Below are 13389 nucleotides of genomic sequence, written 5' to 3' on the forward strand. Positions count from 1 at the left end.
AGGACTGGGCCAGCCGAACGTCCGTCCTGTTATGACTCTGGGCTCAGAGAGCAGTGAAGGATCATGTCCAAGATCTGGAGAACATTGTCTTCTAAGGAGAATTCTGTACCCAGAGAAAATATAAATAACAGATTTGCTAAAATTTAGGAAAGTTGCTCTCCACACATCCCTTCTGAAGACGCGACTTAAGGAGGCACTCAGGTAAAACAAGGCAGAAAATTGAGAAAGGGAGAGACTTAGAGTCCAGGGAACAGTGGATCCCACTCAGAAACACATGGGATGAATTCTGAGGATCATGCTCTCCGGGAGCCCAGGGGTGATGCCCCATCCCATCCCTGAAGACGCTACTCTGAGGATAAGGGCTGTGACTAAATCTGAGATTGTAGTGAAGGCACAATACACCAAGAAAGAGAAAGACAAAGCAATGAATAAGGTCCACCAGAGACAACGAGTTCTGTGGGCAGGTGAGACTCATCTGGGAACACACTGAGATTATTGGAATCAGGATGCTTGCAGGAGAATGAAAGATGGACAGGGAGACACGTGACCTTGATGGTAGGCGTGTTCTCCTCAAAGTGGATCAGGAGCTATGAGGTTGGATAGATGTGTTTCTTGTCTTTAATGGCGAACAATAATCAAAAAATGTAAGTAGCTCCTGGTTATCGACATTTAAAATCACCAGTTAGGGCCCAGAGGACAGACAGCTCGGCGAGTAAAGGCACTTACTTTCTGAGAAGACTAATACCATGAGTGGGCTCCCTGGAACCATGTAAAGATAGGAGAGAAGTGACTCCACAAAGGCGGCCTCTGACCTACACACACATACACACACACACACATACACACACACACACACACACACACACACAGGTACACACACCTACACATACATCACTCATATATAATAATGGTCTTTTTAAAAAACTCCACATGTAGAAGACAGTTATAGTTCTGAAACTAAACGTTCAGATTGGTTTGCTCACTCTGACCATGGAAAAGTAAAACCAATGGCCGCTGAGAACAGAGACAGAGATGAGGGAAGGACACACACACTCCCCTTGCCTGCTTGGTCCTCTGTCTTAGACCTGGGAAGAAATGCAACGGTTCCATTTGTAAAGATGGAAGATTATGATGGAGTCAAAAGAAATTGTCAACTTGTTGGCAGGTCTGTGAGGAAAGCTGCCCCTGGGTTATTTAGAGTTGCGGAGTCAAATTTGCTATAAACAGAAACATCTAGAAGTAACCGGGCTTATGTGAAGGGTCACTTGGTAGTAGCTCACATTGTCAAGCGAGACTTAAGGTTTCTTCAAGCGCTGGCTTGGCCCAGATGCCTCCTTTTTTGAGTTTTTATGTGAAGACCTCTAGGTTCCAGCATGGGCGGGGCTGGTAGGAGTCCAGATATTGGCCACGACAGTACCCTTGACACAGTTGGGGTTCGGCAGCGGCTCAGGGAACGGTGTGGGCCACCTGTTTTATGACTTAATGTGTCTCAAGACTTCTCCAAGAAGGTTGAGATCTGCAGAGAGCAAGTCAGACGTAAGTGACTCCATCTTCTCTTCCTCTTTTTCGTCACAGCGGGTGTTCGTCTGGGACCTGGACGAGACGATCATTATTTTCCACTCTCTGCTCACGGGGACGTTTGCATCCAGATATGGGAAGGTAGGGATCCGTTTTGTCTTTCTCTCTTTTCTTAAAGAAGGAATCACATTTATTTATTTGCCTATTGTGTACACATCTGTGTGTCTGGGTGTGAACACGCATGGTGCTGTAAGGGTGAAGGTCAGGGAACAACCTGGGGAAGTCAGTTCTCACCTTCCACGTGTGAGTCTCGGAAACTGAGCCCACGTCATCAGGCTTGGCAGCAGGTGCCTTTACCCACTCAGCCAAATGTGACTGTGTGCCCAGGCTGCTTCTCCTGGGAATCATGGGGGCTGCTCACAAGAAACCCAGAACCACCCCTTTGGGTCAGCCCAGGATTAACACTATGAAATGTTCCTTCGGTGTGTGAGAATTTCATCAGTTTCCTATCTGCCATCTCACGAATTTGCTTCCAACACATGAAGTCATCAGTGTCTGTGATTACCAAAGTCCTTGGGGGTCTGCTTCCTTGAAGGGTGTGGTACACCACAGCCAGACGCATAGTAAGCTAGAAAATGGGGTGAAGTGCTTTCCTACTCCCCAGTTATCTGGACTGTGACACAGACGTGTGGAGGCCAGAGGTTGACGGTGGGTAGCTTCTTCTGATTGTCCCCACATCTGTTGAGGTGAGGGTCTCTCTCTGAACCTGGAACTCACTGATTTGATGAGACTGGCTGGGCAGCAAACCCCAGGCCCCTGCCTCTGCTTCCCACTCTGGGGTTCCAGGTGCACACCACCGGCCTGGCTTTTACCCAGGTGTCGAGGATCTGGACTCAGGGCCTTGTGCGTATGTGGGAGCATGTTACTGACTGAGCCATCTCCACAGCCTGCTGTGGACTTACAGTCTACAGATGAACCATCTCTTCAGGGCGATTTGTAGGGGTTGAATGTGCTACCTAAGAGGAAAACATAGTAGCCGTCCACTCAGAGGTGAGAGTCGGGGGCAGCTGCTTCCAGCATGGGTGGAGAAAGAGACTCACCAGGCCTGGGAAACCCTTTTGTTTCTGCTTAGTGTGCTGGACTTGACATCACCTCATGGCTTTCCCAGCTGCTTGCGGTTTTTATGGAGGCTATAACAAGCTGGAGGTGTGATTAACAGGGTAGATTTATTGTCTGCCACAATGCTGTGCCGGATATAAAAATGGTGTCGGGGGTGCAGAAATCTCCTGCCCATAGACACACCATTAATATGTGTGGCAGGGACAGCGGCATGTATTTTCAGACCCTGTGAAGCTTAGTTGAGTGCCAGCAAAAAGAGTGGTACTGACATTAGTGGGCTCAGCAGCCACAGCAAACACATGCCCTCCCCTAGGGTCAAAACTAGCAGGTACACTCTCCCCCAGGGCCATTGTGTGGGTGTTCATCCACTCAGTGCAGTGTCACACACACACACACACACACACACACACACACACACACACACACACACAGAAGCACACACTGAATGTCCATTCGGTGAGACTCTGTGGGCCCAGAAGAAGTCAATCTTCCTATATGTGTCCCCTCGGTGTCTTAAGCTACACCGAGAGGCCCCTCGAAGAAAGGACCCACCTAGCACTCCATTCTGGGTCCCATGGCCTTGGCCCATGTCATTCCTCAATGCCAGCCACCAGTCCCCAGCGTCACTCCCTCAGCCAAGTCACCACCTTCAGCTGAACCTCTGCTTTCCCACCCACTCGTCTCAGTCTCTCAAGCAGCTGTGACAGCAGATGTGTGTCACTGTGCCCAGCTTCAGTTCTTGTAGTTGATGTCCCCTTCTTCATGGGCTCCGTCCTAGCCATGTCCATCTATGCATCTCTCCCTAGAGAAGCATGTTGCACTTCTACCATAATTCCACACTTCATGCATGCCTCCTTTTTGGACACAGGGCTCTCAGGACAAGGGACCATGAGCATTTCTCCCTTTCCTAACCCAGCGTGGTCCAGGGGACAGGCTTGCTCAGTGAGCCTTTGTTGGATGAGTGAGTAAGGGTGATGTCCTAGGATGCCTGACCTCTGGAGGACCAGGATTCCCATTTCTGTCCTGTTCATTGTTTCATAGGCGGTCACAGAACATAGCCTCCCACTTAGCAGGCATTAAGTAATTGTTTGCAGGAAGCAGGGAGGGAGGGGAGGAGGGAGGGGAGGAAGAGGACGAGGGAGGGGAGGAGGGAGGAGAGAAGGAAGATAGTGTCAAAACAGACATTCCTGACTGGTGGCCACTAGCCAAATTCAGCCTGCAGATATTTTTGTTTGGCCTCTAGAGTACTTAAAAAAAAAAAAAGTGAATTTATCGCCAACATTTAAAAATCAGGCAATTGTACAGACCAGAAAAGTCCAGATTTCCAGCCCTTCTTGAAAAATGAGGGAATCTGGCAAGCCAGAACTCCCCTGTGACAGCAATCAGCAGGAACCCAACAGTGCTGCCCTTAAGGACAGCGGTCTCCAGGCCCATGGCCCTGCCTGCCCTGACTCTCCAAGAAATGGGGCTCTCTGGGTTTCAGTGCCCTAGAACTACCAGGCTGTAGGAGGTCAGAGCTGGAAGGACCCCAAAACCACCATATGCAATCAGTCTCCATCATTTGAAGGAGAAACTGAAACTCAGGGGAAGTAAGATCACCCAAGAGAGAGGTCGGACCCAGGCTCAGGCTCATCTGCCTTCTTGTGTAATCTCTGGATGTCCTCATTTCTCTTCTAGAACCTTCCATTCCCTCCCCCAGCTCCCTGTAAGGTAAAAAATGAGGATTTTTATTTGCTAATTCTGGTGGACTTGAGTTTAAGAGCCTTGAAATAGCAAGGTAACTGCTAATTTCTCGTGCACAAGCACACACATACATATAGACACACACACACACAGACACACACACACACAGACACACACACACACACACACACGCACCCCTCATAGTCCAGGCAAAAGCAGCTCAAGCTGGACCAGCCCCAGGGATGGAAGTTCCTCCAGGCTTACTCTCTGACATCCCAGGAACATTGTTGTCATTGCCAAGATTATTCATAGCTCACCTCATGTCTTCATTCCAGCCAAGAAAAGGGAACATGAAGAGGGAAGCCATTCTTCATTTTTTTCTTTTTTTTTTTTCATTTGTTGTTATTGTCATTGTTAAATTTGATGTTTTGCTTGAATGTGTGTCTGTGCACCAATTACATACCTGGTGCCCATGGAGGCCAGAAGAGGGTGTTGGATATCATGGAGTTAGATATAATTGTGAACTACTGTGTGCAGGCTGGGAATTGAACTCAGGCCCTCTGCAGGAGCAGCTAGTGCTCTTAACAGATGAGCCATCTCTCCAGCCTCTTTTCTTTTGTCTCTCTCTTCTAAGAGCTAGACCCAGAAGATACACATATCACTTCTGTTCACATTCAATTGGCTAAAACTTTGTCACATGACCAAACCTAGCTGCAAGGGAGTCAGGGCAAAATGGTCTTTCTCTGAGGCAATCACATGCCCAGTTACGATGCAGGAGTTCTGTTGCTCTGAGGAGGAGAAAGGAAAAAGATAGTGGAAGACAACTGGCAGTTACTAACCCAAAGTGCTGCCCAGTATACCATTATTTTTGTCTGTGGAACAACTAGATTCGTGAGTCTGAGCTCTAGAGAGAAGTCCAAGCTACAACTCTGAGTCAGGAAGTCCGAGAAGTGGGAACAACCAACATGAGCATAGCCTTGAGCCCATTTTGCAGACAGAGTAACCAAGACCCAGGAGGCAACTATTTATAACAACTAGAAGTCAAAGCCTCCACTTCTGGCCTGCTGTCCTTTCTCTAAACTTCCCCAGCTGTAGTCATGGTGCCCATTCCTACCAGCTGAGAGCAAGCAGAACTCTAGGAACTGATCGAATCACAATACCTGAACCACCCAGGGATTGTTGAGATTCAAGTCTGGCTGGATACAGGAGCAGCATCCTCAGGCTCACCCTCAGCCAACTTCTGCACAAGGCGATTGATTCCCTCTTGGCAATCTCACCTGAGAAAAGAGTTTCTGCTTCCTGAATCCCAGCACAACTCCTGTCCCACACTGGCTCCCATGCCCATCTGCACTTCCACTTGCCCAGGCTAGACCCAGAGCCCATTTCTGGTGTGGAAGAAATGGAGAGCAAACCATCCTATACTCCAACCAAATGGACTGAGTGGGAGAGGGCTGGGGCCCCCAAAGGAACCTGAAGTACCCTTTCTGGAAGGGTAGAAGCCCTCAGCACATATGAGTCTGGCTCTGGAGGTCAGAACCCTCTGGGCATCCATGCCAAGGGCCCACGCCTCACTGTTCACTCAATGGTCACTCTGTTGAGCGTTGCACAGAAGCAGGACTCACATCTGTCACAGCCCCAGCCAGAGGAGGGTTCCCTGTTTACTTAGGGAATAGAGACCAGAGCTGAATGATCAAGGAATGATTCAAAACAGGGTGTTTGCATTTTAAAACAGAGACTGGGCCATCTTCCTGATCCCAATCAGGGGGTGCTGAGTGCAGCTGTCACCCCTCACTTCCGTGCCAACCCCTCCTCCCCAGGGCTCACCTCCCCCACCCTCATCCCCAGCCCTGCAGTAGCTACCTCCCACATCTTGTGGACTTGCCCTAGCCGTGACTGATCCCTCCTACGCCTCTTACCCACTCTTCTCTGAACCCTGCTTTTCCTGCTGGAATTAGGAGGACACAGGTGGAAGGTATAGGAGCCTTTGCCTGGAACCAGGATGAGATTTGAGGAGAGATGTGTTAACCATCTTTCCTCCCACACTCCCTCCGTGCTGCACCTTCCAGAAGTTCCTTCCATACAGTGGCTCCAGCTTGCACTGTAGTTGATGACGGCTGTGTTGAGATTCAGTGTGCTTAGCATAAACAACCATCTCAGTATGGATGGCTCACAAGTTAGTTTATCCCCAGAGTTGAAAGATCAGAGCCACGGTCTCATTTTTAAAGTTTTGTTACATTGATTTAGTATGTGTGTGCCATGGCGTTCATGTGGAGGTCAGAGGACAGCTTGTAGGAGTCACTTCTCCCTTTCCACTGTGTGGGTCCTGAGGATCAAACTCAGGTGTGTGGGGGGGGTGACAAACATTCATATACAGGCTTATTTGGACCTGTCCGTTCTACTCCACTGTTCTGTGTGTCTGTCTCTATTCAGTACCACACTGTTCTGTTTATATCTCCTCTATAGTCAGTTTTGAAATTGGAAGTTGAACCTCCATCTTGACCTCTGTAACTAGCACATCGGTTACATTGTCTGTGGTTCCCACAGGTCCTTTGCACATGCTGTCTTGTCTACCAGGAATTTTATTTCCCAGTTCTCCTCAAGGTTCTTCCTTTATTCAGGAACCTGCCCAAATGTTCTCTCATCAAGCAAGCCTTGCTGCCTCCTGTCATTGTTAGTGCTTATTATTAATTTTCTGCCTACTCCCACCCAACAGCCAGGGCACATGAATGTAAACTCTGTGATAGCAGTCCCATGACAAGGTTATGTTACTGGAGGTCACAGGCCCTGCCAGGTGTTTCCAGGTTCTTGGTGCCTTAGTCAAAGTCCTGAAAAAGGCACAGATTACATGTGGCAGGGGGACTTTTCAGGAAAAGCATCGGGGGCAGATCGGATGTGCCTCCTCACAGCAGCAGCAGACAACTTGAACCAGAGTACTCAAGGGCCTGGGTATTGTCGTGCCTTCCGTTTTGGGGTCTAGGAGGAGGAGCTGGTTGGTAAGGGCTGTAGAGCCACAGATTTTCTGCTTCGATTGACAGACTTGGATTATGTAAGCCTTTGCTCACTGCACATGCCCCTTCCCATCATGCATCTGATTTTAACCATGCCATTTACCCAGGTCTGTATAGACATAAGACAGTAAATAGGTGTTTGCCCTAAAAGTTCACTCGGAGGATATGGTGTGCCTTTTTGCTCACACACCCAGAGCTCGTTCAGGCCAGATCAGGCTCCTGACTCCCATATTCAGACATGTTCTGGAATACATGTCCAGGGGAATACACAAAAGGGGAGTTACTCAACCCACACAATGACTCAGCAGGTAAAGGTGCTTGATGACCTGAGTTCAATCCCTGGAAACCACAGTGGAAAGAGAGAACCAACTCCCAAAAGTTAACCTCTGACCTGCATAGAGACAATGTGGCATATGTGTGGCGTATACTCACAGACCCAATAAGAATAAATACAATAAACTGTTTAAGAAGGAGAGATACCAAGTGACTCCTGAGGAAGGGCTAGCTAATTCTATTGTTTGGAGATGAGTGTGCACACAGCCCAAGCCAAGTGGAGTCCCAGCCCATTTAGCTATTCCCTACGCTTGCCGGCCTCAGTTAGGTACCTCAGGCATAAAACCAAACTGTACCGAAACTTGAGATGTGAATATCAGCCAGATTTTAATACAGTGTTTGAAAAACTCAGATCAATACCAAAACTCAATAATGAAAGAAAATCAACATTTGAATAAAGGTAAGTCTTGTAATCCAGGTCACAATCAGCGTCACTGTGTAGAGAAAAGAGCTTCCATTTAATCCTGATTCCTTGGCCCCAGTGACCTTTAAGTCTCTACAGGGCAAATTTGCCAGCGAGACAACAGCAGGAGCAGCCTTTATAGAGAGTCCTGGTGGGTTGTGTGTGTGTGTGTGTGTGTGTGTGTGTGTGTGTGTGTGTGTGTATGTGTGTGTGCGTGTGTGTGGTGTAGTCACACATGTGTACATGTTGAGGCCAGAGGAGGATGTCAGGTGTCCTCCGTCACTTTCTGCCTTGTTCCCTTGAGACAGGATCTCTCACTGAACCTGGAGATAGCAGGAAGTAAGTCACGGTGATCCCCCTGTCTCCACCCCCCACAGTGCTCGGGTTACAAGTGTATTGTGGCCATGCCCAGTTTTGGAACTCAGGTCCTCGCGGGTGTGGTAAGCCCTCTTTACCCGCCATGCCTCCTCCACAGTCTCCAATATAGTTGTGTTTTTATTGTGCAGATTTTGTTAACTTTTTCCACTTGATCCAAAGTATGGAAAAATGTTTTCCCGAGAATTTTGGGTTGTGTGGCACGGGGGTCAGTTTCCTTCTGCCTTGGACTGGACAGGAGCACTGTCCCAGCTGCAGCCTGGGACTAAAACAGAGCCTGGCAGGCAGTGGGAGCCAGAAGTGTCTGCTGGGACCGTGAGTGTTGACAAGGAGACATTTAAAGTGTGGAGCAGAAAGAGTTTCTCATCCCTTGCTGCACTACATGGAGTCAAGCCTATGTTCTCTATCTTCTTCACCAGCCTTCCCAGACTGGATCAGACATCCAGAGTCTCAGCGGCAAGGACCTGGGTGAGGGCTTGATGCAGTCCTCAGCCGCTCAGGGTGGCACTGGGGTGTGTCCCGTGCTTGTCCCTGGAGCTTTTCATGGTGAGGCTAGCCATGGTCATGGCCATCTCACCCCACCCAGACTGTCTCTCTGGTGGGCTTAGCTCCTACATGGGCCAACAGGGAGAGGACCTCACGGGCACTTCAGTGCTCATGGAGTGGGGAGGCCAGGGATCTTCAGAACTCCCTTCTCCTCCTCGGTGGGTTTGAGCTTTGGGGAACTAGGCCAAAAAACAGCAACTTCCAACCTGCCCCTTTATGTGGCGCAATCGGGAAGGAAAGGGCAGAGGGGACTCACAAGGTCACCCACTTTCTGCCATGTCATTGTGGGAGGGAACGACAGAGCCTGTGGGTCAAACAGAGAGGCAGCTGGAGAGCCATATCCCAAGCACTGGGGATACAGCAGTGAGCCAAAGCCAGGAAAAACTTACATCTTTGAGATAAGAAAGAAGACAATAAAAGATAAATCAGAAACACAGAGAAAAGCCGTGGTAGTACACATCTGCGGTCCCAGCATTAGGAGGCTGAGGCAGGAGGATCACCAATTTGAAGCCAGCCTGGGCTACACAGAGCCCGTATCAGAAAGAAGGAGAGCGTGTAGATGTAACTGACCATCTTATTAAATAAGAAACACAGAACCAATGCAAAGAAGAAAGCCAAGAGATCAGAGCTAAGAGCCTTACCCGCCTGCTGCAGCTAGCCTCTTCAGCCTAGAGACCTCTCCGAAAGAGACCTACTTCCTGTCTGTCTTTATATAGACTTTCTGTTCTGCCTTCTCATTGGTTGTAAAACCAACCACATGACTGCCTCATCACTGCCTGTCTGTACAGACCTCCAGAAACACATTGGAGCGTGTGTCTCCAATGCTGACTGTATCCTTGAGCACACAGAGATCTACCTAGCTCTGCCTACCAAGTGCTGGGATTAAAGGCGTGCGCCACGAACGCCCAGCTCTGCTATGGCTTGCAATTAGCTCTGACCCTCAGGCAACTTTATTTATTAACATACAAATAAAATCACATTTCAGTACAAATAAAATACCACCATAAGAGCGGGACAGAGAAAGAAAGCATAAAGAGGTAGGGGGGGGGGGGCAGGAAGTCCCACAGGAACAGGGCTCACATTCAAGAAAGGCAGCCTTACAGAGAAGCCACATTTGAATATAAACCTAAAAGGAGGTTGGAGAAATGGATGCCTGGTAGAAAAACAGGGGATTAGCATCTGCCAAGGTCCTGTGGCAAGAAGTCTCCCTGGTGAGCATGAAAACCAGCCGAGAGGCCAGTGAGGCTGCAGCAGGGCAGGAGTTGGGGACAGCGGCAATGAGACAGGCCTCTGCTGTGAAACAGGAGCCCCAGAGTTGGGGACAGAGGAAAAGCCAGGCCACATTCTCTTCCTGAATCCCTGGCTGCTCCCCAGGGAGGCATCGTTGGAATTGGGGAGAGTCCCCAGAAGTGGGTGCTGTGGTCCAGTTGAAAGACACTGTTTGTCCATCAGCCAGGGGTAATGGCACATGCCTTTAATCCCAACACTAGGGAGACAGAGGCAGGAGGATCTGTTAGTTGAGGCCAACCTGGTCTACATAGCCAGTTCCAGGACAGCCAAGGCTACACAGAGAAATCCTGTCTCAAAAAAAAAAAAAAAAAAAAAAAAAAAAAAAAAAAAAAAATGACGCTGTTCAGGGGTTGGAGATTTAACTCAGTGATAGAGCACTTGCCTAGCAAGCGCAAGGCCCTGGGTTCAGTCCTCAGCTCTGGAAAAAAAAAAAATGACGCTGTTCACTTTAGGAGGTAGAGCAGGGAAGGAGAAGCGTAGCAAACTGGATCTCTATTCTGAAAGCAGAACTGACCACAGATAAAGATGTGAAGCAGAGACACTGTCAATACCAAGTGTGCTCCGCAAGCAAGAGGTATTAAGTTCAATCCCCAAAACCCACAGTGACACACTTGTAATCCCAGCACTAGGGAGGAGACATGCACATACACACACACACACACACACACACACACACACACACACACACACACATATCCATACACCACACACACATATATTGTATACACATAGAAACATAGTCCATACACCACACACCTCACACATACAAACACATACACATACACCGCGTGCACACACATACACATACAAATTTACACATACGCCACACACACACACACGCAAAATTTTAAAAATAGGAATGATCGTGTTACTCTTCTGACATTGCTAAGGTTCGGGTGAGAAGGGCCCGGCAGACAGTTCATCCCCAGGCCCTTGGGTTGAATCCCCACCCCCACCCACCTCAGGACACAGCTCTGTTCACAGCTGCCTCTCAGGCATCTAGACCTTTCCATTCTCTGACAAACACCAGCCAAAGTGCTTAAGGACCGCTGTTTATTTTATTTCTTTAATGAGAAAACCTTCGCGTTCCTCCGGAGTTCAGCTGTGTTTATTTACACTGTGCTGGGCTCTGGGCCTGCGACAGCCTGAGGTCTGACGGGCTGCGGAGCCCCAGCCCCAGCAAAACACAGTCCTTAGAACTTTATAAAGTAGACTCTCAAAATAAATACTGCCTAATTCGCTCGGCAGAGGTGGATTAAGTCAAGATGAATACAATTTAGAAAGGATTTGCTGAGGAAGTGGGAGATTTTGTTCCCCCGCTGGGGTTGAGCTCACGTCAGAATCTTTTCTCCACCTTCAGACTCTGGCAGTTAAGCTATTTGGTTCTTGTGACCAATGAAGAAACAACTTGCATGGGCACTTCCGACCCACGGTTATTTTGTTTGTGGTACAAGAGGGTTGGGGGTAGCTTCCCCGGTCACTTCCCCCATCCTGTAAGGCATGAAACACAGGCATCTGCTGTTTTGCTGGGGGTGGACCAGGAGGGAGCCAGAGAAGCTTTGAAAGATGTCACGCAGGTGAATGACAGTCACAGGGCCTCTGGCAGGGGGCGGTACCCTTTGTCATTCTAATCCCTTATAATAGCTAACCCCCAAGCAGGAGCCTAAATGCGAGGGCCTGTGCTTATGCGTCTTCTTGGCATTAAAGGATCCCATTCAACAGAAAATAGAGGTTTTGGTGACGGCTAGGGGTTATCTGGAAAGCGTTCATTACGGTCTGTCTTTGAAGCCGAGGCTTGTCTCCTTGTGGAATCCCCCAGCTTGGGTTGAGGGGACTGGGGGCTAGTTAAAGACTTAGTAAGGGCTGCCTCCTCCCCTTGCCAGCCCCGTCCCCGCTGCCCACCGGCTGGAGGGGACCTGCCAGGAGAAGGAAGAAGGCTTCACTCTGTTCTGAAAACCTAAGAGAACTCACTAGGGTTGGGGCGAGAGGTTCTTTTGTTCTCTAAATACAGGGGTTGTGCTCTCAATGGTCATGGTGAGAAAGTCTCAGGTGCCCTGGAAACCGAAACAATGGCAGGGGTTTTCCTTTTCAAGTCGAGAGGGTACCCCCTACACCCCCTCCTCTGCCCGCACCCACCTGTGCGTCATGCCATTTAGTCTCCAACGATGGGGGGTTTGAGCGTGTCAAAGGTTGCTGGGATTCCTGGAGCCTCTGGTGCTGGAGTGTGGCTGGATGGTGGCAGGTGGGCACCAGCACTGTCGTTGTTGGGGTTCAGGGACACCGCAATGGATGTCCCTCCCCATGCCAGCTTCCCATACTCCCTCTGAGTTTATGGATCTGGGGGCCCCTTTAATGGCAGGAGGCAGAGTTTGGGGGAACTCCCACTAGGACCTTATTCTAAGGAGGAGCGTATAGCTAAAGGATCCCTCTGGGGACACAAGCGGGTCCCCAAACCCGGGTGGTCAAATATCATTTGGTCATGAAGAGGAAGGGAGCAGTGTGTTATAAGAGTTGGAGTGTGGGCTGGAGAGATGGCTCAGAGGTTAAGAGCACTAGCTGCTCTTCCAGAGGTCCTGAGTTCAATTCCCAGCACCCACATGGTGGCTCACTACCATCTGTAATGAGATCTGGTGCCCTCTCCTGTATACATAATAAATAAATAAATCTTAAAAAAAGAAAAACTGCCTAGTGTTCCCTGAACATTTAAAAAAAAAAAAAAAAGAGTTGGAGTGTGTGATTCCAGATGGGCGTGTCCAAGGAGCTAGGATGTGAACTGGTGGTGACCTGGGGTAAAGGATACTAGAGAACCAGTGTTTTGTGGAGATGCAGAGTTATTTTTCAGTGAAGAAAACTTTGGGAAGTAGATGGAGATGGTCGCTGCCCCTGAGTTATATACTCAAAAAAAAAAAAAAAAAAAAGTTTGGGGGCTGAAGAGTTGGCTCAGTGGTTAAGAGACTGACTGCTCTTGCAGAAGACCTAGGTTCAATTCCCAGCACCTCATGGAACTCCATTTTCAGGGGATCTGACACCCTCTTCTGACCTCCTTGGATATCAGGCAAGCATGTGGTGCACAGACCTACATGCAGGCAAAACACCTGTATTCATAAAGTGAAT

The 13389-nt window shown here is 49.0% G+C and overlaps 1 protein-coding gene across 1 annotated transcript in view; it reads left to right on the forward strand.

Annotated features, from left to right (window-relative positions):
- Positions 1–13389, forward strand: part of Eya2 (EYA transcriptional coactivator and phosphatase 2) — a 174764-nt gene that overhangs the window by 129450 nt on the left and 31925 nt on the right. The window contains exon 9 of the mRNA XM_052723360.1: positions 1576–1659. Coding sequence (XP_052579320.1) covers positions 1576–1659 — 84 coding nt within the window. The remainder of the gene's footprint in view (positions 1–1575; positions 1660–13389) is intronic.

This window comes from Peromyscus californicus, unplaced genomic scaffold (assembly GCF_007827085.1).
Source record: "Peromyscus californicus insignis strain IS unplaced genomic scaffold, ASM782708v3 Scaffold_7__1_contigs__length_154581171, whole genome shotgun sequence".
NCBI classification, from domain to species: Eukaryota; Metazoa; Chordata; class Mammalia; order Rodentia; family Cricetidae; genus Peromyscus; species Peromyscus californicus.